General features: G+C 36.8%; 1 protein-coding gene across 10 annotated transcripts in view; it reads right to left on the bottom strand.

The window, feature by feature from the left end:
• The window catches only part of THOC2 (THO complex subunit 2), a 127899-nt gene that overhangs the window by 35606 nt on the left and 66921 nt on the right, over positions 1–25372 (bottom strand). For all 10 annotated transcript variants that reach the window (XR_009547573.1, XR_009547574.1, XR_009547575.1 and 7 more), the window contains 11 exons: positions 23917–23958; positions 23354–23484; positions 23163–23264; positions 20174–20258; positions 18550–18643; positions 17316–17396; positions 14992–15088; positions 10406–10523; positions 7813–7992; positions 6044–6208; positions 142–417 (listed from right to left, as the gene is read on the bottom strand). Coding sequence is in view for 7 of the 10 variants with exons in the window: in XM_060183231.1 (XP_060039214.1) it covers positions 142–417; positions 6044–6208; positions 7813–7992; positions 10406–10523; positions 14992–15088; positions 17316–17396; positions 18550–18643; positions 20174–20258; positions 23163–23264; positions 23354–23484; positions 23917–23958 (1371 nt within the window). In the remaining 3 variants the exon portion in view is untranslated. The remainder of the gene's footprint in view (positions 1–141; positions 418–6043; positions 6209–7812; positions 7993–10405; positions 10524–14991; positions 15089–17315; positions 17397–18549; positions 18644–20173; positions 20259–23162; positions 23265–23353; positions 23485–23916; positions 23959–25372) is intronic.

Raw genomic sequence — 25372 nt, 5'->3', positions numbered from 1 at the left:
CAAAAAAAAATACCATGGGAGGGGAAGCTTCACAAGTGGTGAAAGCAGGCCTGTTGGTAACTTATCTTTCTCCCTCTCTAACTCCCCTTTCCTTCTCAATTTCTTTCTGTCATGTGTGTGGGGGAGGAGGGGATTACTTACCATTTCCTGATTATCATCAATTGCTTTCATCTGGACTTTAAGTTTATTCACTTCTCTTTCATAGCTGGTATGTGGAACTGCAAGGTCGTACATTGTCAATGACCAGAATGTGGCGTAAAATTGAGGACTGATGTCATCCCAGACTTTGGAAACGTGTAAAGAGACTACTGCTTCATGTACAGGAGCCATCACCATCTCACATGATGTAATATACTTATGAACTTTATGTTGCTGTTTACTTCCCTTTTCTGATTTTTTTAGTTCATCATACTTTGACTAGAAGTAAAAAGTAAACAAAAAACACATTTATAGCACTGCTTTTCATAGTATAAAAACTTACCCCTTTATCAAAATATAATCAGATGACCAATTTCATAACTATTACATGGATTCTAGGTTCTTACCAGCAACATTCATTAATAAAATAAATCCTCTTCCCCAAAAAAATAATAAAAATCATCCCCAGAAACTGTTCCAATGCAGATGTTCTAGCTTCTTTGGTCTGATAGATGTATCTTAATTTGGAAAGACAGAGTAATGCCATATTCTTAACTTATGAGAAAAAAGCATCTATTAGGGGCTGGGTTCAACCTGGTTGAGTGCACGTTACATAATGCGCAAGGACCCAGGTTCAAGCCCCTGTTCCCTACCTGCAGGGGAGAAAGCTTCACACGTGGTGAAGTAGTGCTGCAGGTGTCTCTCTTCCTCTCTATCCCCCATTCCCTCTTGATTTCTGGCTATCTATCCAATAAATAAATATATTTTAAAAAATTAAAAAATAAAGATTTAGAAAAAAAGAAAAAGCATCTATTGGGTTGCTAGAGAAGTCATGATGTATTTTTGCATAAAGAAACAGAAAAATATGTCATGACATTTCCAACAACTCAATTATCATTACAGTGGGAAGGGATGCATATTAACTAATTCATAGTGTATGCCTAATAGAAAATGAAAGAAAATAATACAAAGGGAGGTTGATGCTACTGTTTCATGTTCTTCTATCTCTTGGTATTATAAGGATAACAGCCCTCAACAATAAAATTTTACTTGGCTTAGGAATCATGTCTGAAGATGAAACTAAGATTTAAGACTAGATTGTTCTTTTCTTAATGTTTATTTTATTTATTGGATAGAGACAGAATAAGGCAGAGGGAAGGGGGAGGTAGAGAGGGAGATACCTGCAGCACTGCTTCAGCACTTACAAAGGTTTCCCCCTGCAGGTGGGGACTGGGAACTTAAACCCAGGTCCTTGAGCATTGTAACACATGTAATACACTCAAATGGACATACCATGCATGACCTGGCTCCTAGACTAGCTTGTCCTTAATGTTAGGAAAACAACTGAAACCCACCAAACCATTATTAGTTTGTATTGGAACCCAGAACCAGAAGTTGAGAAGTTAAAGTTTCCATTTAATGTTCTGCACCATGACAGGCAAAAGTGTCATTGTTCCTTACCATTCAGAGTACTTAATGCCAATTGGACTGAAGGTATACAAAGCACTTTGTTAAAAAAAAAAAAGTATCTCAGACTATGAAAAATCCTACAAATATTCTAGAAGTGAGAAGATTAATCTATTATCTTCATGTCAGAAAGCATGTTGTCAACTACTGAGGCCACATATGTAACAAAGCTATTAATATGAATGAAAGCTATGGGAATGAAGTCTCAATCACAACAGCTTCTTGAGAGGACAACAGCTAGGGTAAGACTTAATTTTTCCCCCTTTGGTCATTACTGAGGTTTCTTTGCTCTGGGATATATTTTCCAGATACAGACAAAGGAAAAAGAGGGAGGGAGGGAAAGAAGGAGGGAGGGAGGTAGGCCACAACAATTAAGTTTCCCTCCAATAGGTAGGGGGCCAGGCTCAAACTTGGTTCATGCACATGGCAAAGCTGTACACTATCAAAGTGTGCCAGGCAGAGTTTTAAATGTCTGAGGCTGGCTGCTATTGATAGCAACTAGTGAGAAGGATGACATATGCTTAGGTTCTAAAAAAAAAATGGTACAATTATCTGCAAAAAAAAAAAAAAAAAAGCTACCTAATGTAGACAAAATCATGAATGTGAACCAGGGAAAGACTTTGTTTCAGACTCATGTTGCAAAGTGGGTCTCAACTATTAAATCACAAGTTAGGTTATAGATATGAAAGAATTATATTCTAATCCTCGTAAGAAGAGGGGAAGGAAGGAAGAAAGGGAGGAAGGAAGGAAGGAAGGAAGGGAGGAAGGGAGGGAGGAAGGAAGGGAGGAAGGGAGGGAGGAAGGGAGGAAGGAAGGGAGGGAGGAAGGAAGGGCTTGGTCAGAAAAGATGGCTGGGGGCAAGGTGGTGGCACACCTGGTTAAGTACACATATTACCAAGTGCAAGGGCCTCCACTCCTCACCTGCAGGGGGGTCTGCTTCAGAAGCAGTGAAGCAAGTCTGCAGGTATCTATCTTTCTCACTCTCCCCATCATCTCTCAATTTCTCTGTCCTATCATAAAAAATTATAAAAGAAAGTGGTCCGGGAGGTGGTATGGTGGATGAAGCACTGTACTCTCAAGCATGAGGTCCTGAGTTCAATGCCCGGCAGCACATGTACCAGGGTGATATCTGGTTATTTCTCTCTCTCCTCCTATCTTTCTCATTAATAAATAAAATATTTTAAAATGTTTTTAAAAATCATAAAGAAAAAGGTAAAAATGCTGCCAGGAGTGGTGGATCTGCCGTACCCACATGGAGCCCTAGTGATAACCTTGGTGGCAAAAAAAAAAAAAAAAAAGAGAGAGAGAGAGAGAGAGAGAGAGAGAGAAAGAAAGAAAGAAAGAAAGAAAGAAAGAAAGAAAGAAAGAAAGAAAGAAAAAAGATGACTGCACTTCGTATTTACCTAAGCTGAATATTTTTTTTGTCTAAAGTTAAACTCCCCTTCTAGCTAACATCGTCAGCAAAACAGCTCTATTCTATATCTCAAGTCACCTAAGCAACTAGATCTATGCAATAAAACTGATACCCAAAGTTATTGCTATACTTCTCATTATTGTTCAAAACCTCTCTTCAGGCTGGGAGTATGAATCGACCTACCAACACCCATGTCCAGCAGGAAAGCAATTACAGAAGCCAGACCTTCCACCTTCTAGACCCCACAATGACCCTGGGTCCATACTCCTAGAGGAAGAAAGAATAGAAAAGCTATCATGGGAGGGGATGGAATACGGAGTTCTGGTGGTAGGAATAGTGTGGAGTTGTACCTCTCCTATCCTTTGTTTTTTGTCAGTGTTTCCTTTTTATAAATAAAAATTAAGAAAAAAAAAAAGCCTCCTTTTTTGGGTTGGCTGAATTATTCCCATGAGAAACTACTAGCAAGCACTTTATAGAAGGGGCCTATGAGTTCTCCAATATTCATGCATAGTCACTCTCTAATCAAAGACTCTTCAAGAGAGAATTTTACCCAAGAAGCAAAAGCAAGAATCCCCAAGGAAGACTGGATACCCATTCAAGTACAACCAAGGTTGCTTAGAAATTGACTCACTTTCTAGACTAGGCTGGGATGTGGCCTATGGGTAAAACAATTATCCCTAATTTAGCTGTAGAACCACCTTGTATAATTCCATTTTCTGACTCTATGCTGAGAAGGAAATGATATTTACTTACTCAGAGGTTTGTATCTCTTAAATAACAAAGACACGATATTTTATACAGGCTATAGAAAAGTTAGTGAATGGCATAAGCAACCTGTTCCATTTTCTGAAAAGTTCAGCCAACCACAGGCAATCAGCTGTTCCTGCTTGTTAAGAGTTTAATATTGCTGACTAGTTTGTTAACTTCTCAGTACTGGAGGGAAGGTCAGAATTCCTAAGAGAGTCTACAGCCATACCACCCTTAACACTCCTGAACTAGACAGAATTCCTAAGAGGAATCAATTCTCCTACCTCAATCTTACAAGAAATCAGGATCCCTGCTGGATAGATGGTACTAATCAATAATGGAGTGGATGACAACATGAGACTACACAAAGAAGACATAATTCTCTGAACTGATTTTAAGGAAAAGGAAAAAGCCTTAAAAAAAAAATCTATGCCCCCCCCATCTCCCTCTAGAGAGTACAGCATAGGAATGGTTGTATAGCTAGTAGTTATAGTTAAACCAATTGACATTTAGTTGTTAGAGGGAAGTCTGCCAAGTGTAGCAGATGATAAAGAAACACTAAAAGCTGATGGTCCATCAAATAATCAATCAGACTCCCAATTTCTCAGTGTCCTTTTTTTCTCTACGCCTCTATTAGATGTCCCTGTATTTTTTTTATTTTATTAGAGACTTAATATTGATTTACAAAATTATAAGATAACGGGTATAATCCCACAGCATTCCTACCACTATAGCTCTGTATCCCCATTCCCTCCATTGGAAGCTATAGTAGTTCTCCCAAGGTTATAGATATGGGTTGACAATTTTTCTGTAACTGTCTATATTTATATATATTTGGCTCTGTATTCTTATTATCTTCTAAAGTAGGATCCCTTTTTTCTTTTCAGTAGGCATAAGAATATAGAAGTCTTATACAGTATAGAATTAAAAACATGAAATAACAGCTAATAGTCAGAAGGGTCAGAATCTACGACTACACAAAAATGAATATGCTGGGTCTTTACAAAAAGTGGGGAAATATCAGTTTCCAAATAAAGGACTGACTGTAGCAGTGAAGGAAGAAAAGTAAATTCTCACTAAATGTCACTCACTGATTTTCAGGGAAAAATCCAAACAGAGAATGAGAGGGAGGACTGTCTCCTCTCTCTCCACATCCTCATCTGAATTTTAATAGACACTACTGTTTTAGATATCTACTGTTTGGTAATGTTTTAGCTTTTTGTTGTTGTTGTTGTTGTTGTTGCTATTTGGTTTTTGTTTTACATTTAGGTGAGGAGAAGTACAACAAGAACCATGAATATACATTTCCTAAAAGTTACATAACAGACACTACTGCACTGGGTGGCAAGTCTTTCTGTTCTTTGTTTCTTTGAAGGCAATATGCATAACAGCAAGTCAGTTACTTGATAGGACTAATGTAACTGCAGATGACTATTCAGAGAAGTGTTCATCAGAATGATGTATATACACCTGCATCAGGATTAGTGTACACTGAAAAACAAATAAACAGATATTCCCAGGTACCATTCAAGTTACTGAATTAAATTTTGGGACGTGAGATTAAATTCATGGCATGAGTGTTTAAGACATTTCCTAAATAAATCTCATCTACAGTAATGTTTCAGAACTATAGCTCTATAGGCTAATAAGACACTAAACTAGAAAATGGATAGTTACAGGAAACTAAGTCTTATTTTTTTAATACTACTTGATTTTATTTTATTTATTTAAGAAAGGAGACATTAACAAAACCGTAGGGTAGGAGGGGTACAATTCCACACAATTCCCACCACCCGATCTCCATATCCCATCCCCTCCCCTGATAGCTTTCCCATTCTCTGAGACATTTTAACTGTATGCTCAGGACTGAGTATTAAAAGAGCAATAAAAAATCTGTATCTATGCCAAACTAAAATGCATTTGCAAATAAAACAGGTAAATAAATTGGAATCATTTTCTTTTTCAATGTTAATAATTATTTTGTTTTGCTTTTAAATTTATAGAAGGAAATTTTCTACAGCCACTCAGATAACAATGTACAAAGAAACTTAAAAAATAAATTGTACATAAGTTGACTTGTCCATTTTCACAAATGCTAGAATACATTTCAGGCAGATGATATTTACTATAAAAACTACATTTTAAATTGAACTATTGTTCATGTATGAGGATATTCTTAGACACAATCAATGAAAGCTCTCATGTATTCTCATATATGAAAATCAGTTGATTACATAGTGAATTACCCTTCATTGACAACAAAAAATATATACTTACTGAAATATGGTGTGCATACATTGGCCTAGACAGGAAAAATGCTGCATCATGGGGTGTATGAAATTCATTACAGAGCACATCAATTGAAGGCACTCGCTTTATATAATCTTCTGTGCTTAGATTAGATGCTAAAAACCCACCAAACTGTACCAGGGTATCATGACACTAAATTTGAAAAAATAAAGACAAAAAAAAACACAAATATGCTACCATTTTAGAAAGTCAATATAAACGTTTTCCAAATGATTATCACTATAGCAATATGTAACAATTAAGAATTTAAAATATTTCACTTGAAAGAAATTTAGAGGCAATCTACAAGCATAACCATATTACACAGACACACGAAGGCCATGAAAGGTAGACTAATTAAAAGCTTTAATAGAAAACCAAGTTTCAATTTCCCAGTTTTTAAGTAGCAAAATATATTACCAAACAAACAACTTTTGTACACAGAATTTCCTTGCCTTCAAAAGATGAAAACTTTGTAAAACAAATTTATAAATATTAAATACAAAAACCAGATGCAGCCAACAAAATGTTTATCACCAGCAATGCATAACAAGGAGGAAAAAGTCACCTTTATCTTGTGATTAAAATTGCTGATTTTAGATGGCATTAAATGGTACTTTAGTGCTGAGTAGGTGTGCTATCACATGTTTTTGGGAGATACGAAATTGTACCAAGACAATGCTGTCTTAACACATTTCTCCAATAATCTCCAATAAACTCTTAAAATTCCATATTTCAGCAAACCCTGGAATCATCATATACCAAAGCTAAATGGCACTCTCATTTTTTTCTCTCTGAAGAAGTAAATCAATTGAGGCTGGGAGATAGTATAAAGGTTGTGCAAAAGACTTTCAAAATCTGAGGCTCTGAAGTCCCAGGTTCAATGCCCTGCATCATAAACCAGGTTGAGCAGGCTTTGGTTTCACTCTGTATCATTCTATCTCATAAAAATAAATATTTAAATTGTTTTAAGTATGTAAGCCACCTGAGAGGTAGCACAGAGGTAGAGCCAAGTATGTGTGCCAACTTCAACCCTCAATGTCACATATGCCAGGGTGATACAAGTTTTTTCTCCTCCCACTAGTAAATTTTATGCATGAATTTACTAATATATTTTGTATAGCGGCAGAGAAATTGAAAGGGAATGAAGAGACAGAGGAAGAGACCTGCAGCACTACTCCACTGCCCATGAAGCTTCCCTGCATAGATGAGGACTGGGGGTTGGAATCTGGGTCCTTGCACACTGTAATGTGTGAGGCTCAATAAAGTGTGCCACCACCCAATCACTTGAATCTTTTTTTTTTAAATACTTGGAGCTATTCTTTTCTTTTTCTTTCTTTTTTTGCAGATTTGCTTATTTATTTGACCAGACTACTGCTCAGCTTTGGCTTGTAGTGGTGCTGGGGACTGAACCTGTGACGTGTGGTACCTTGGGCTAACTTCCAGGCCAAGTGAATGAATCATTAGAAAATAAAAAGTTATTTTTAAATAAAATTCCAGAATCCTAGAAGTTGGGAAAGGTATAAGAGTAAACAACCTGAAGTTGTCTACCTTGCACATACTATTAAATCTTCTACAGTCATACTTCAATATCTCAATTTATACAGAAATATCTAGTTGCAGAATCTGTATTATATGAAAGCTGTTTTACATTCATATGATTTACAACATTACATATTCCAAATTATACCACATTATCTACTTTCCATTCCCAGGATAAAAAGCATCAAAATAATACAAAAATGACTTTAACTTGCCTGATCATAGAGCTTTCCCACAAGTTTCAAATGCTTCTCTCCACCTTCCTGAAAGATCACTCCATTTCTCTGCTGTGCCATAAGCAAACATAGAGGAAGAGCAAGATCATGGTCCAACAGTGCATCCTTCAATCGCTGAGAGGACTTTTTAGTGTTTCTGATCTGGCCAAAATAACCACCCTGCAGAAAAGAAGGCATAACTGACCACCATATACTGCACAACACATAGCATCTGAAATGATGCAGAAATAGGTTGTAATTCTGAAGATTAAGCAAAAAACATGTACACTTTACATTCTTTCTCCTGCTTCAAAATCTTTTTTTTCTGTGTTTTTTTATCTATTTTTATTTATTTAAGAAAGGAGACATTAACAAAAACCACAGGATAAGAGGGGTACAGTTCCACACAATTCCCACCACCCGATCTTCATATCCCATCCCCTCCCGATAGCTTTCCCATTCTCTATCCCTCTGGGAGTATGGACCCAGAGTCGTGTGGGTTGCAGAAGGTGGAAGGTCTGGCTTCTGTAATTGCTTCCCCACTGAACATGGGCGTTGACTGGTCTGCCTCTCTCTTTCCCTAGTAGGGTGGGTCTCTGGGGAAGTGGAGCTCCAGTACACATTGGTGGGGTCTGCTTCAAAATCTTTAATGAGATTACTCACTATGCCTTTAAACTTAAGCATATTTTCCATTATAAACCTTGAAGTCCCTTGTAAAAGATTATTCTTTCCTTTTTCTAAATAAAAAAATTAAAAATATATGATTCTTTATTCACTGTGGAATAGATTCATCAATAAAATAACTATGTTGACAATTATGCCTGTTAGGATATTAAATACAGAAGATCATTATTTATTTACCTGACAAATGTATTATTTACTGTCTTTTACACTATTTAGCTTTTTTATATATTTTTTTATTTATTTATTTATTCCCTTTTGTTGCCTTTGTTGTTTTTTTATTGTTGTAGTTATTGTTGTCGTTGTTGGATAGGACAGAGAGAAATGGAGAGAGGAGGGGAAGACAGAGAGGAGGAGAGAAAGATAGACACCTGCAGACCTGCTTCACCGCCTGTGAAGCGACTCCCCTGCAGGTGGGGAGCCGGGGTTCGAACCGGGATCCTTATGCCGGCCCTTGTGCTTTGCGCCACCTGCGCTCAACCTGCTGCGCTACAGCCCGACTCCCACTATTTAGCTTTTTTAAAAAGTTGAAATAAGCACTTAAGATTTCCAACTGGTAAACTGATTGAATTTTAACAGTGGGCTTAAAATGTTCATACATTTCTAATAAATGACTTTTTATTTGAAATACTAAATCATTTATAATTATAAAAGACACCAGAAGCAACTGGTCTTGTTAGTATATAAGATACAGCTATTTGTAAACAACATTAAATGGCATAAATAATGGTGAGATCTTATATGATACAACAAATCCTAACGATCGAATATTCAAAGTAAACCAAATTCCCAAATACCCTGGTTATAACAATATCTATTGCCTTCTTAAACTCTAAGAACCTTCCCCATTCTCTATAAAACCCAAATTTCCTGAGCGTGAAGTCTGATATGCAGATGGATCCAAGTTATCTGCACTATTTCAGCCTTTAGGTTCATCACTGGCCAACAATTTGTTTGGCTTTGTATGTTAACTTTCTTTTCAGCCTCCTAGTTCCAGATGCTAGCATGATGCCAACCAGACTTCCCTGAACAGATGATCCCACCAATGTGTCCCAGAGCTCCAATTCCCCAGAACCCCGCCCCACTAGGGAATGAGAGAGGCAGTGTGGGATTATGGATCAACCTGTCAGCGCCCATGTTCAGTGGGGAAGCAATTACGGAAGTCAGACCTTCCATCTTCTGCATCCCACAATGACCTTGGGTCCATACTCCCAGAGGGTTAAAGAATAGGAAAGCTATCAAGGGAGGGGATGGGATATGGAGTTCTGGTGGTGGGAATTGTGTGAAGTTGTATCCCTCTTATCCTATAGTTTTGTCAAGTGTTTTCATTTTTTAAATAAAATTTTTTTTTAAATTAAAATAGCGGAATGACAGGGAAAAAAAAAATTTCTCCCAGTCCTGGAACCTTGGGACATGGCCTGTTTTCCTTTATGTTCTCTATACCACTCAATAATGCATCTGCTGATCTCAACCAAATCAATGCAACCAGTAGCACCTCAACATGTTTTACTTTAGATTGTGTCCAGATATGCCAGGCATGGGACGTCAACCCTTCAGCTCCAGTACTCTGCCACCACGATGCAGATGTTACCACGACACCAACCTGACTTCCCTGGGCAAACAACCTCACCAATGTGTTCTGGAACCCCGCTTCTCCAGATCACTGCCCCACTACAGAAAGAGACAGGCTTGGAAGTATGGATCGACCTGCCAATACCCATGTCCAGCAGAGAAACAATACCTCCCACCTTGTGTTCCCTATAAGGATCTTTGGTCCATACTCCCAGAGGGATAAAGAATAGGAAAGTTTCCAATGGAGGGTATATGTACTTCTTTATTGTTCATATTCTTAACTATGAGCACGCACAAATTTTGAACTTCAGAAATCAGCGAACAGAAGTAGAAGTCTCACCTCAGCTTTTAGCTGCTCTCCACCAGTCATGGCCTCTAGCTGCTCCATTTTCATTTCCTCTGTAATTTCTATTCCCGCCATTTTTTGCACTACTTCTTTCAATATGAGCAAGTCAAAACTATTTAGAAAAAAATGAAGATTCTATAATTAAAAGTAACATATTCTAATAGATACACTGAAAATCTCTGAAAATTTTGTATAAAATATGATAAAAGGGGCTGAAGTGGTTTTTAAAGTAAAGCAGCATTCACAGAAGTACACTAAAAACCATATGCTATAAGTAATATGTTTGTGTTTATTTTAAATTATAAAGTTGCAATAATTTCACATCTGCTGACAGAATACTCAAATACAAATAAGCATATAAAGCGCAAAGCTCTGCCTAGAGAAACAGCTTAACTGGCAGAGCATCCAGCTTGCATATCTGAGATTCTCAGTTCAGTCCCCCATAACATATGTACCAGAGTGATCCTCTGACTTGTGTTTACTTCTCACTCTCACTGTTTCATGGGAAACTCTCTCTCATATGTAATCAATCAATCTTTAAAAATGAGTACAACGTAAACTAATACATCCTTTTCCCTAACAAATTATTAATATTTTAATGCTATTTGTGTTGTCATTTGTGCTTTCTCTCCCTTACACTCATCTCACAAACATATGCACAATTTTGTTACATTTGAAAGTAACTTTACATCATTTTAGAAATAAACTTCTATGTATATCCAAAGAGTAGAGCTATTCTCTTACATAACCACAGTACAATAATAAAATTATCAATATTAATACATCTAACAATGATAAAATACTTTAATCTATAGTATATATTTGTTTCTATCAGTTGATCCAACCATCTCCTTCACAGCATTATATTACCCTATAATACAGGATGGTCAATATAGCTTTGATGATATATAACAATCTAATTAATAAATAGGAAAATAAAGATATATGAAGGGCTGGGCAGACAGTATAGTGGTTATACAAATGATCTTCATGCTTGAGGCTCTGAGCCCCCAGGTTCAATCCCCAGCATTACCATTAAGCCAGATCTGTCCAGTACTCTGGTAAATAAATTATTTACATGTTTTAAAAAAGGAGAAAAATACTAGCATGCTTACAAGAAATGGCAACTAGATAGAGTAAAAATGGACAGAACCCCCCCCCCAGTCTGATATTTGAGAAATCTTGAATCCAGCCACTAAGACTACATTTTAAATCAGCCTTAAACATATTTATTAATGTGTGAATAGTTACACATTTGAAGTCCTAAACTTCAGGATGGCCAATAGAAATAATATGACTTTTAAGGTCTTCTTTAGATAAGTAGTGGTTATAAAATAAAATAGCATTTCCAACAAATACAGGTTTCCCCCTAAAAGAAAACCTAGACATATCCAAAACATAAATTAACAAAGGAACAGTTTAAGATAATAATACACTCTCAACTTGCCTAATTTTCGCTAATGACAGCTTTTTGGAAAAGAGGGTCATCACATAAATTAATGTATAATTTATCAATGAAATATTCTAATTTTTCATTGAACTATATTTTAATTAGATGGTTAGGAATATGTTGCTAAAACCTTGAAGCAAATTATTTATTTATTTATTTATTTATTTATTTATTTTAAGCCAGAGCATGTTCAGTTCTGGATTATGGTGGTACAGGGGATTGAACCTGGGGCTTTGGAGTCTCAGGCTTAGGAGTCTCTTTGTATAACCATTATGCTATCTACTCCCAACCTGAAGCAAATTATTTTTTCCCTAAGATCAAAATAATAAAGTCAGTAATTACTTAGGTAATATTTGTTTGGAACACCAGAAAGCTTTCGGGTTTTTCTACGAGAATGCTTGTTAAAACAATTCTCAGTCATCTGACAATAGATGATCTATTGTTAATGAAAGAGGTTTAAGATGCACACTAGTTTAAAGTGTAGGAACTGTCACTGATTCAAACAAAATTATAAAACTCAACATTCATAAAGAAAAAAGAACACTGAACACTGTAAAAGGTTTATAGGCTTTACATTACCTATAAAGTACAAGATTTTTCAAATCTGGCTTTTTGCAACAACATGGATGGAACTGAAGAAGATGATGCTTAGTGGCATAACTTAAAATGAGAAAGACAAATAACCTGTTTCACTTATACATGGGATCATAAGAAACAAAGCAAAGAAATTAAAAAAAGGTCAAATATAAACCCTTAGTTCATGGTGACAGATTTGAGATTACTAAGGAGGGTGGAGGAAGGAGGAAAAGAAGGGAGCACGCAAGGGTCAATGGTAGAGGCAAATAGTGAATTTGGAGGCAGGTAAAAAATGCCACTATATATACATATGTTTTGTTCTCTGAATAGTTACAGACTTTTTTTTTTGCATACAGATATAGCAACACCAACTATACTTAATCCCTAATTATTTGTAGCACATACCCTCTTACTGAACCATTTTTTTTTTAATTTCTTTATTGGGGAATTAATGCATTACAGTCTACAGTAAATACAATAGTTTGTACATGCATAACATTCTTCAGTGTTCCACATAACAATTCAACCTTGACTAGGTCCCCCTCTGCCATCATGTTCCAGGACCTAAGCCCCAGAGTCTTTTACTTTGGTGCACTACACCAACTCCAGTCCAAGTTCTGCTTTGTGTTTTCCCTTCTGTTCTTCTTTTTCAACTTCTGCCTATGAGTCAGATCATCCCATATTCATCCTTTTGTTTCTGACTTATCTCACTTAACATGATTCCTTCAAGCTTCATCCAAGATGAGGTGAAGGTGAATTCATTTTTAATAGCTGAGTATTCGTGTGTGTGTGTGTGTGTGTGTGTGTGTGTGTGTGTGTGTGTGTGTGTGTGTGTATCACAACTTGCTCAGGCACTGATCTGCTGTTGATCACCTGGGTTACTGCTATATTTTGGCTATTACAAATTGTGCTGCTATGAACATAAGCATACACAAATCTTTTTGGATGGGTGTGTTTGGCTCCTTAGGATATACCCCCAGGAGAGGAATTGCAGGGTTATAAGGTAGGTCCACTTCTATCCTTCTGAGAGTTCTCCAGACTGCCCTCCAGAGGTTGGACTGATTTACATTCCTACCAGCAGTGTAGGAGGGTTCCTTTGTCCCCACAACCTCTCCAGAATTTGTTGCTGCTACAAGAGTGAAATGGCATCTTTTTTTTTTTTTAATTGCCACCACGGTTATTACTGGGGCTTGGTGCTGGCACTAAAAAAAAGTCACCGCTCCCAAGAGGCCATCCCCTACCCAACCCCCCTTTTTTTCTATTTGTATTTGATATGACAGAGAGAAATTGAGAAGGCAAAGGGAAATGGGTGGGAGAGGAGACTCAGCTGCAGACCTACATCACTGCTTATGAAACTTCTCCACTTCAGGTGAGGACTGGGAACTCAAACCTGGATCCCTTAACCCAGGTTCTTATACATGGTCATGTATGCAGTCAACTGGGTGTGCCACTGCCCAGCCCCGATGCCCACACATTTCAAAGGTGATAAATGTACACTTTAGCAAACAGTTCTTTAAAACATTAATTTTAAAAAATTAAATTTTAAGAATAATAATTCTGTTTGCAGATGGTATGTATAACCTCAAAATAAACATGGTCCTACCAACTTTCATGTACAAAAGCCATAACCATCTCAATGATGTAATATAGCTCATACTGGATTGTCAAAAAAAGTCATGGCAGAATTTTCTATGCCAAAAAAAAAAAATCATAAATGAAATGTAAGATGACTAAGATCATATCAATTTTCAAAACTGAATACGGTCAGTGTTACTAATTAACATTTTAGAATTTCACCTGTATTCCTAAACTCTGAATCATTCTCACCATTCATGAATTTTAAATGTAAAATATAAACCAACTCTGCCAAATCTCACCACAAACCAAAGTATCCGAGAAATTATCTATTATAAAATTGTAGTTGGGAGTCGGTCTGTAGCACAGCGGGTTAAGTGCAGGTGGCACAAAGCACAAGGACCCGCATAAGGATCCCGGTTCGAACCCCGGCTCCCCACCTGCAGAGGAGTCGCTTCACAGGCGGTGAAGCAGGTCTGCAGGTGTCTATCTTTCTCTCCTCCTCTCTCCATTTCTCTCTGTCCTATCCAACAACGACAACAACAATAATAACTACAACAATAAAAAACAAGGGCAACAAAAGGGAATAAATAAATAAAATAAATATTAAAAAAAAATTGTAGCTAACACAATGCTGTGTGTTTGCACATTTTATTAAAATAAATTTTAAAAATAAGTTATATTTTAATTTCATTAAAATAAATAAGTTACAATATAACTTAGTAACCATTTACTCAAAAACCTAACAGGTAATCAAAATTAGTTTTTAATAATAAATGGAGACAATTATATTTCTCCCCATAAAAATATTCATGTACTAAATTATCATTTCTTAAAGAACTCCACATAGATAAGTTAACTAGCTATTCTAGGTGAGTCTCAAAATCAACAAAATTTTTCAGAATACAAATCTCAGTAGCTCAATACCACCAAAATTATTATTATTGAATTTCATTTATATAAAATTTGCTATAAATACCTTTTGCCTGCCTTTAGTTGATTGGCCACATACTGAAGAAGCCCAGCAAGATCAATTGGATATTTACGAAAAACTGCACCACAGAAACTAGCCAGACCTGTATGAGATTAAAAAAAAAAAGGAGAGAGGATTGTGTTAAAAATAGTTCATAAGACAAAAAGCACAGTATTAACAAACTCAACTACTGAAAATGAAGGAGGAATAATTGTAGTGCTGATGCCACTGACTGCAACTTTGTAATTAACAGCTAATATTTATTGAGCACACAGATGCCAGGCACTTTATATTAATTATCTCATTTCTTTATAATAACCATCTCAAGCTAGCATAAATTGTTACGGCAAATTCAGGACATATTATGTCAGGTAACTTGCTGGTTAGAACAGTGATCCAAACCAATATGGCTTGACTTCAGAGCCTATGACATTATTTAAGATGTAGATGGCTTGGTAAACTTGCAAAGTCAACTATAACACCTATACCTCTAATGGCTATATTAAGGGGGGTGGGGGGGGGGACACTGCAGGACCAGGTGATAATACACCAGACTGAGGTGCATATGTTACAAAGTGCAAGGACCCAGGTTGGAGCCCCTGGTCCCCACATGCAGGGGGAAAGCTTTACAAATGGTGAAGCAGGGCTACAGGTGTCTCTCTCCCTGTCTATCTCCCCCTTCCCTCTTGATTTCTGACTGTCTCTATCCAATAAATATACATAATATCAAAAAAAATTTTTAAGTGAAGAAAAAATATTCTGGGTGGGGATAGATAGCATAATGGTTATGCAAAGAGACTCTCATCATGCATGAGGCTCCAAAGTCCCAGGTTCAATCCCCCACACCACCATAAGCCAGAGTTGAACAGTGCTCTGGTTTTAAATAAATAAATAAATAAATAAATAAATAAATAAATAAATAAATAAATAAATAGCTGTTAACTGTAAAGGAATAAGGAAACAGATTATGAACTGCCAAACCAAACACCAGACAAAAGATCAGTTCTAAGCACTAGCCTTTGTCCTACCATGAGTAGAGAGAAAACAGGAAGGGTATACTAGTAGTGAAATGATTGGCAGCCCTTCCCCAACCCGCCAAGATTTATTAATTTATTTTCATGAGTGAGTGGTTAAGTGAGCAAGTGAGTGACTACATGAGTCAGTGAATGGAAGTCCACCTCGGCTCTGGTATATGGTGGTGCTACAGAAGTTGACCTCTAAATTGAAATTTAATTACTAGAGAAGATGTGGCCAAACAAGAGCAGGAAGACTACTGCAAATAAAGTTAATAACAGAGCGATGGTCAGAGAAAATACAAGAAGTTGAGCATTAATGAAACCTACTGTATTGGGGAGGGGCAAACAAGACTAGTATAATGATTAAAGGTATGAGTTAAAAAAACTGAATTAAGTAAGGGGCCAAGTGGTGGCGCATCTGGTTGAGTGCATGTTACAATGCGCAAGGACCTGGGTTCGAGCCCCCAATCCCCAGCTGCAGGGGGAAAGTTTCACAAGTGGTGAAGTAGTGCTGCAGGTGTCTCTCCGCCTCTCACCCACTGTACTGTATCCCTCCCTCCCCTCTTGATTTCTGACTGTCTCTACCCAATAAACAAATAAAGATAATTAAAAAAAAATGAATTAGAGCTATACCAAAATTTACTATAAGACATGACAGTTTGCCAGAAAAGGGCACAGGCTTCTACAAATCTTTATCAAGGTAAAAGATAACGTTGCTTTCTGAAACTGTTGTAATTAAAATTATAAGTTTTCTGTACTTTTATGATAATTGGAATATCAGGAAAGAAAATAGTTCCCTCCACTTATACTAAGAAGGGAGGGGAGAAAATAAAAAAGAAAACAATCATTACAGGGAATAGGCAGTAGTGCAAGTAGTAAAGTGAACAAATTACTATACATGAGGACCCAGGTTTCAAGACCCAAGTTCAAGACCCCAGTTCCTACCTGTCGTGAGGGGAGCTTCATGAGGGGTTGAGCAGTGCTACAGGTATCTCTCTCTCTCTCTCTCCTTCTCCCTTTTCTCCCTATTTCTATCACTAGCATAATTAAAGAAAATTTGGAAGGACAAAAAGCCATCTCCCCAGTAATGCTTTCTCAAATCCTACTAGTATCAACAGTAACCTCGTAAGTTATGAAATGAACAAATCCTTTATGATCCTACTTATACAGTCAAGGACTTGAACACATTTTAAAATGAGCTGAGTGGTTAGATAAACTCTAGACAAATAGGATCTTAGGATAGGTATGAGAATATATAGTATGGCAGATAAAACAGGAGGAAATCTCAACTTTGAATAAAAAAAGAAAACTTACTCTGAAGCCAGCTTGAGATGGTTGTGTCATCATGCTTCATTCTCTCCTTTTCTGGATTAGCTAAAGCTTCAATGATACAATCTTACATAAATTAAGAAAAATTAAGTTGCGTAAAAGCTGGATACGGGCAAGAGACTGGCATACTTTAATGATGGCTGTTATGGTTATTACCAGGCCACCCATCACCCAAGGCCCTAGTCAGGGAGTCCTGGGATTCCCACACAGACAGGATGGGCCTAGAACTCTTAACAGATCCTTCTCTCCATTGTCACTGGTCATCTTCATCAGGAACATAATGGACCCCTTTGTGGGCCCCTATAGGACCTTGCTCTCAATGAAGGTCAACAATGGTAGAGACAGCTCCATTCTCCAAAGGGAGGGTGGGCCAACATACTCTACCACTCAAGGGGGAGGTTCCTGCTGTGACTGCAACCTAGAATTTTCCTAGCCATGACCACAGAATGCAGGCTCAGACCTATAAGGATGCACAGATTACACAGGCTCCTGTGATGAATATGGACCCCAGATCAAATCAATGGGATTTAGACTGAACAATACTGATATATTTTTCCTATATTTGGGTGCCACTCTCTGCCCTGATCCAGCTTTCTAGTCCTATTTCCAACTCTGACACCATCTCCCCAGACAATACCCTTACCTCAACTACATGTTAGCTGTTGGGCTCAGGCAAAAATTAGTAAAGTGATAGGTCCCTTGGAATATACCTAAAATAGACCTACTAGCTTTCTCCAAAATGGAAACCCCAAATCTCTTCTGCTATAATCTTGCCTTTAGGTTCTTGATTATTAAACAATTTGTTCTGTTTTATACCACAATGCTTTTTCAAACACCAAGTTGCAGATGCTACCATGATGCCAACCTGACTTCCCTGGGCAGATGACCTCACCAATGTGTCCTGGAACCCCACCTCTCCAGAGCCCTGCCCCACTAGGGAAAGAGACAGACAGGCTGGGAGTATTAATCGACCTGCCAATGCCCATGTCCAGTGGAGAAGCAATAACAGAAGCCAGATCTGCCACCTTCAGGCTTGAACCTGGGTCCTTTCGCACTGTAATGTGTTCACTTAACCAGGTACACCATAGCCTGGTCCTTCTCTCCCCTCAGCCCCCCATAAAAAAAAAAAAAAGTATTTGAAATTTAAAATAAATAAAGCATCTACTATTAAGATTCTATGAAATTCACAATAAATATATTAATCCACTTGAAAGGATACAAGCCAAAACATCGTAATTCAATGAGGTGAGGTACTTCAATGAATCCACCACAGGTGTTATTAAGTTATCATACTTTTGTATTTGAGACAAGATCTGGAAAATTACAAATACAGGACATTACTCAGAAAACTACCGTGCCAACTAAATAATAGCTATACTTTCATTTTTTCGAAAGAAATAATGCTTAAAGAATCTATGAGATTATTAAGTATAGTACATTACTTATATTGTGTTTTTTAATTTTTAATATTTATTCATTCATTTTCCTTTTTGTTGCCCTTGTTGTTTTACTGTTTTTGGGTAGGACAGAGAGAAATGGAGAAAGGCGGGGAAGACAATGAGGGGGAAAGATAGACACCTGCAGACCTGCTTCACCACCTGTGAAGGGACTCCCCTGCAGGTGGGGAGCCAGGGGCTCGAACTGGGATTCTTCCAATGGTCCTTGTGCTTTGTGCCACTTGCGCTTAACCTGCTGCGCTACCTCCTGACTCCCCATTACTTATATTCTTAAGGCCATGGGTTTGATTCCCAGCACCACAAGATAAACAAAGGCAAAACAAGCAGAACTCATGTATGGTGGGGTGGTATTTTGGTATATGTATCCCCCCCCCTTCTCTCTAGCAAACAAATAAAATAAATTACACCAAGGAAGACGATCATTAAGAGAGTGCATGTGCATGCCTTCCTTCCATGCATTCGGTCTAGAATTAGATTTTTTTACATTTAAAAAAAAGAAAGAAAAAGGCAGGGGTAGATAGCATAATGGTTATGCAAAGAGACTTTCATGCCTGAGGCCCCAAAGTCCCAGGTTCAATCCCCCTGCACCATAAGCCAGAGCTGAGCAGTGCTTTGGTAAAGAAATATATATATAATAAAAAGAAAAATAAGAGGGCTGCAAGACAGCTCACCTGGGATGATGCAATTTTTTTATTATAAGCATGGATTAGATTTAAAATCTCAGTATGTCACACAGGAGTACTATGACACCATAGCACTATGGGAAGCCTCAATGCTATCTATGGTTTCTCTCCCTGTTTCTCTCTCCCCATGTGAAGAAGTCAAACTGGAGCACTGAAACCCCAGCTACAACAATGACAACAGCAAAAAGCATGCTTAAAATTTAAGTAATATCTTTCCATTTTGCATTTATCAAGCCTCTTCTTCAATCATTATATCACTTCCTTGTAAAATAGTATCTTTCACTACCTCTCTCAAGAAAATAATTTCAGAGCATCTAAACTTGGATTTGGAAATTATAGAGGCTACATTCATGCCAAATGTCTTTATGTAGTACATTTGAATCAAAATACTATTGAAATGTTTCTAACCACTAAAATCAACAATGGATCTCTTTATTAATGCCTCTATATATTAAATTGTGGCAAACAAAACAACATTAGACAGTTAACAGGACTACTACATGCTACCAGAAAATGAGGTCAACATGTCAAATATACTGTATGGTAAGTGTTGCTTTTAGAAAAACTATGCAATGCTCCATTTGCTAAGGTTTTTCCCCCTAATACCATCACACACTTCTGATTACATCATTTCATTTCCAAATCTCCTAATTTAAAAACAAGAAAAAGAAAAACTTAAAATAACATTAACCTAGAAACATACATAATCAAACAAAATGGTTGGATTGCTGTGGCTCAACTTCCCAATTTGTCTTCCAGAAGGCTTCACATTTTCCTTGGTTAGACGTCTACAATGGGAGAAAAAGAGTAGGAATTATCTTAAGTAATTTACCTCATAATGTAGATAGCTTTGCTATATCACAGGAGGAATGAGGGGGAGAAAAAAACTTTTCCCCAATAACCAAAATAAACTGCTGTAAATAACCACATTCATTATATAATTCATTGTAGTACTTGGGCTATTTTGATTAACAATTTTCCCAGAAAAGTCCAGGGAGATTGTTCAGCACTTTACACAACCAATTTACATGACTGAGGAGGTCCCAGGTCGAACCTCCAGGACCACCATAAGAGAAAGCTGAGCAGTAGTATGGTTAAAAAAGACTCCAGAAGATATTAAAATTTTGTATTAGTACATATCAATATAGTATAGATGTTTCCATTTGTAGTAGTCTAACAAGCATTAAACTCTTAATGGCTTTCTGCAGCTGCAAGATTCCTATGGTGCCAAGGCCATTGGGAGCGACCCCCGCCCCATCTTGCAGCCCTGGGGATTCTTTCCTACTCCTCTGAATAAAGTAGTTTTTATCCCCCCAAATTTTTTCCATGTATTCTACAAGTACATAAGAATCATATTATAGAAGGGTGGGGATAGACAGCATAATGGCTATGCAAAGAGACTTTTATGACTGATGTTGCAAAGTCCCACGGTGAATCCCCTGCACCAAAATAAGTCAGAGCTGAACAGTTCTATGGTAAACAAAATAAAATAAATAAATTATATATTTTTAATCCTATTATAGAGTACTACAATTAGATTTACAAAACATTATTTATCAGTTCAGTGATTTAAGATGTCAAATTCAGTATAATGCAAAGAAATAGCTCATGCCATCTGTCTCAGTGAACATAAGAGAGTAACAGATAATGCTGTACTCCTTAATAGAGAATGTTTTCTGGTTTGCATATCCAAAGGAAACGATTTTTGAAAAATCATGTCTAATCCTTTCATCCTCTATTTCTCTTCTACTCAAGATTCTTTGAAAAACATATGGAGCCAAGTGATGGCACACCTAGTTGAGCACACGTTACAATGCACAAGGGCCCAAGTTTGAGCCCCTGACCCCCACCTGCAGAAGGGAAAGCTTCATGAATGGTTAAGTAGTGCTGGAGGTGTCTCTCTCCCTATCACCCTCTTCCCTCTCAATTTCTGGCTGTGTCTATTCAATAAATAAATAAAGGTAATTAAAAATATTTTTAAGTATATCTTTAAAAAAAAAGAAAGAAAAACATAGAAATTTATATCTATGGTGGTCCGGGAGGTGGCACAGTGGCTAGGGCACAAGACTCTCAAGCATGAGGTCCTGAGTTCAATCCCCGGCAGCACATGTACCAGAGTGATGTCTGGTTCTTTCTCTCACCTATCTTTCTCATTAATTAATAAATAAAATCTTTATTTAAAAAAAATAAAGAAATTTATATCTATGAAAGTTACAGTTCAAAACAATTGTTACACACTACCGTAAAACCTTCTGGTGAGACTATTATATAATAAACTTAGAGGCTTCAAAATTAAAACGCTTTCATGTGACAGAACATTCTACAAAAACAGCATAATGAAGCAAATGATGAATCTGGTTAATAGTTGTGACCATTCAAGAAATAACTTTGATATACTTTTCTTTTCTTACTTGTTTATGTATTTATTAAAAGTTTCCTTCAGGGTAAAAGGTAGATAGCATGGTGGTTATGCAAATAGCCTCTCATGCCTGAGGCTCTAAAGTTCCAGGTTTAAGCCCCCACACCACCTAAGCCAGAGCTGAACAGTGCTCTGGTTATTTAAAAAAAAAAAAAGTTTCCATCAATGTACTGGAGACTGGGCTTGAACCTGGGTTGCATACATTGCAAAGCAAGTGAGCTATTTTGATGGTATTGAAATGCTTCCTTCTCTCATTCTCCAGGGCCCAGTTCCCTACCCTGCACATGCCTACCCCAGACTATAACTTTAACAATACTGTTCAACCTTCAAGCTTAATATTAAATGTCTGTTCTATCTTATATCTAATTCTAATATTTCAGGTAGTCCATTTACTTATCAAACAAAAATAAAAGGAATACAATACATTCTTGTTTATATTTTCCTCTCAAGCTACCATGATGCCTAACATATGGAACACAATGAGAATTATACAATGAATAATTGAATAGATAATTCATGTTTAAAGCAATAATCAAAACTTGTAAAATTCTGCTAGCAATAAAGAATTTCATTAGCAATGTAAAATTTTCAAATACCAAAATCATATTGTCCAAAAGTTAGCCATACAAATACAGCAAAAATACAAGTGCAATAAAAACTCTGTACTTATCTTTGATAAATTATACTAGTATCTACTATAGTAGGCAAAATGTTACACACTGCAGATATACAAGATAAAAAACAGCTACTATTTTCAAGTTCAGTCCATCAAGCAAACCAAACAGAGGTCACAAAAGCTGTGCTTTAAAAGAAAAAAAAAAGTTTTTCTGGTCTAGGAAGCTTGATTCAAAGGTAGAACACATGCCTTGCATGCATGAGGCCTTGGGTTTGATCCCAGCACTGTATGAGAGCAGCACAAAACCACAAAACAAACAAACCAAAAAAAGAGCAATAGGTCCAAAAATAATGGAGCACACTGTCTGTATCACATACTCACAAAAAATATCTACTTCGTCACCACCAGAATTACCGCTAGAGGTAAGTGTCTGAACAAAAAAGACACTACTCCCATAGGCTCCCCACCCCCTTTTTTTGGTAGGGTGTTAGGGGAATGAGACAAAAATAACAAAGAAAAAGGAGAAAGACACCTGCAGTCAACGAACAGCTATACCGTAGTAGTGAATCATGGAATTCCTGAGACATCAGCTGGCTGAAAGAAAGCAAAGTACATGCAAATGTACTTCAGATTAATAAAAAATAAATTCAAACTTACTTCATGATATATTTGGCTCTGTCTATTGTTTGAGCTTTAACTTTTACTAAAAGTGGGTGGCTGTTATAAGTTTCATTCTTCCACTGGCCATACAGACGATATCTTAAAAAACAAAAGTGAAAGCATTAGGAAAAGTTAAAATACAGGTTAATGCGCTAAAATAAACGAATATAAAAATATTGTGTATTTACCTATGCTGATATGGAAATGTTTTAAACATTCCCCATAGTTCCTCAGACATACAAGCATTGCAGTCCATCAAAGAAAGAGATGGAAGTAGTACCTGATCAGTAATGCTAAGCAAACAGCTAAGGATAACTTCCTAAAAAGGGAGAAAAAATTATTTTACTAAGAAAGCTCATATTGATAACCCCTAAATAATTCAACAATCCTGGAACATTTGCTATGCCTTGGAGTCATCCCACATTATATCTAGTTGTCCAAACAATCACTTTCCTTATCATAAAGATCTCTTTTGTTCCTCTAAAATAGCAGATGAAGTGTGAGAAAGTACAGGGTAAAAGAATAAAGAACTTTTATTCCTCTTCTCTGCTCAATATTATTCTTCAGATATATATACTTTGTTCAATCACTCAAGTTATAGCTTAAGATAATGTTGGATGTTATGCTAAAAGCTGTACTTGGTATTTGAAACATAAAAATAGTCATAAAGATGACTAAGCCTTGCTCACAGTAAAATTTATAGGATTCAACAATTACATATTAAACACGTTGCTTTATTCTAGTCTCTTACCGTTTTCTCTTTATCTTCTTGTTTGCTTCCATCAGATTGAAACTAAAATTTTTGAAAAAGAAAACTATAAATAAAATGCAAAAGCACTAAGATTATGTCACCACAATTTACTAAATTAAAAAAAATTAACTTCCCTAAGGTTATGAAATTTACTTACTTTAGATAAGTAAACACACAGTAGATTTTAAATATGGTAAGTGTTACTAATTAACATTTTAGAATTTCACCTGCATTTCTTCTTTTTTAATATTTATTTATTAATTTATTTTTTTATTTTTTGTTGCCCTTTTTTTTTGTTGTCGCTGTTGTTGTAGATATTATTGTTGATATCATCGTTGCTGAATAGGACAGAGAGAAATGGAGAGAGGAAGGGAAGACAGAGGGGGGGAAAGAAAGACACCTGCAGACCTGCTTCACTACCTGTGAAGCGACTCCCCTGCAAGTGGGAAGCCGGGGGCTCGAACCGGAATCGTCATGCTGGTCCTTAGGCTTTGCGCCACCTGCGTTTAACCCACTCCACCGCCCGACTCCCCTCACCTGCATTTCTAAACTCTAAATCATTCTCAACACTCACGGATTCAAATGTAAAATATAAAGCAACTCTTTGTCAAACCTCATTAGAAACCAAAGTATCCTAGAATTAATCTACTATAAAATTGTAGCTAACACAATGATTTTTGGCTACAATACTTCAGTCTTTCCCTTATAGAATTAGAAAAAAAATCAAGTGGTCCAGGAGGTGGCACAGTAATAAAGCTTTGGACTCTCAAGCATGGGGTCCCGGGTTCGATTCCCAGCAGCACATGTACCAGAGTGATGTCTGGTTCTTTCTCTTTCCTCCTATCTTTCTCATAAATAAATAAAATCTAAAAAGAAAAAAAATTAAAAGTGTCATCATTAAAGTAAAAAAAATCAAATACTAAAGCAACAACAAAGATTAAGCCGTTATAATTCATCACTGTTTAATTTTATCTGAAGAAAATAAGCCCAGAATACAAACAACATTGCCAATGAAAACAATAAACATTGCCTAATGTGGACAGAATGAAATACCAAGAGAAAAAGGGGGGAAAAATCAGCTACACTTAATAAATTGCTGGTGGGCTGTTAGTGTGCCATGTTTGACAATATTGTCCATTCTTTCAAAATCAAACACATACTCCAGTGAGATAGCACAGCAGTAACAGAAAGAAATTATATGTGAGAGGTCTCAGTTTTAATCCCTGGCACCACTGTGAGAAGACAGGGCAAAGGCCAAAAGGGCAAAAGGGCAACTAAAGCTATGAAAGCCAAAGAAGATCAACTTAGCTCACTATTGGGGGGGGGGGGGGGAGAGAAGCTAATGCACAGTTTAAAAGTGTTCCATATTCTTGGCAAATAAGGATATTTTTTATGTCACTCTTCATTTTCGAATGATTTAGTGGATATCAACACAGGAAAGTCTAACTCCTAAGCA

The sequence above is a fragment of the Erinaceus europaeus genome, chromosome X, assembly GCF_950295315.1.
Source record: "Erinaceus europaeus chromosome X, mEriEur2.1, whole genome shotgun sequence".
Lineage (NCBI taxonomy): Eukaryota > Metazoa > Chordata > Mammalia > Eulipotyphla > Erinaceidae > Erinaceus > Erinaceus europaeus.
This window is presented reverse-complemented; position numbering and strand designations above follow the sequence as displayed.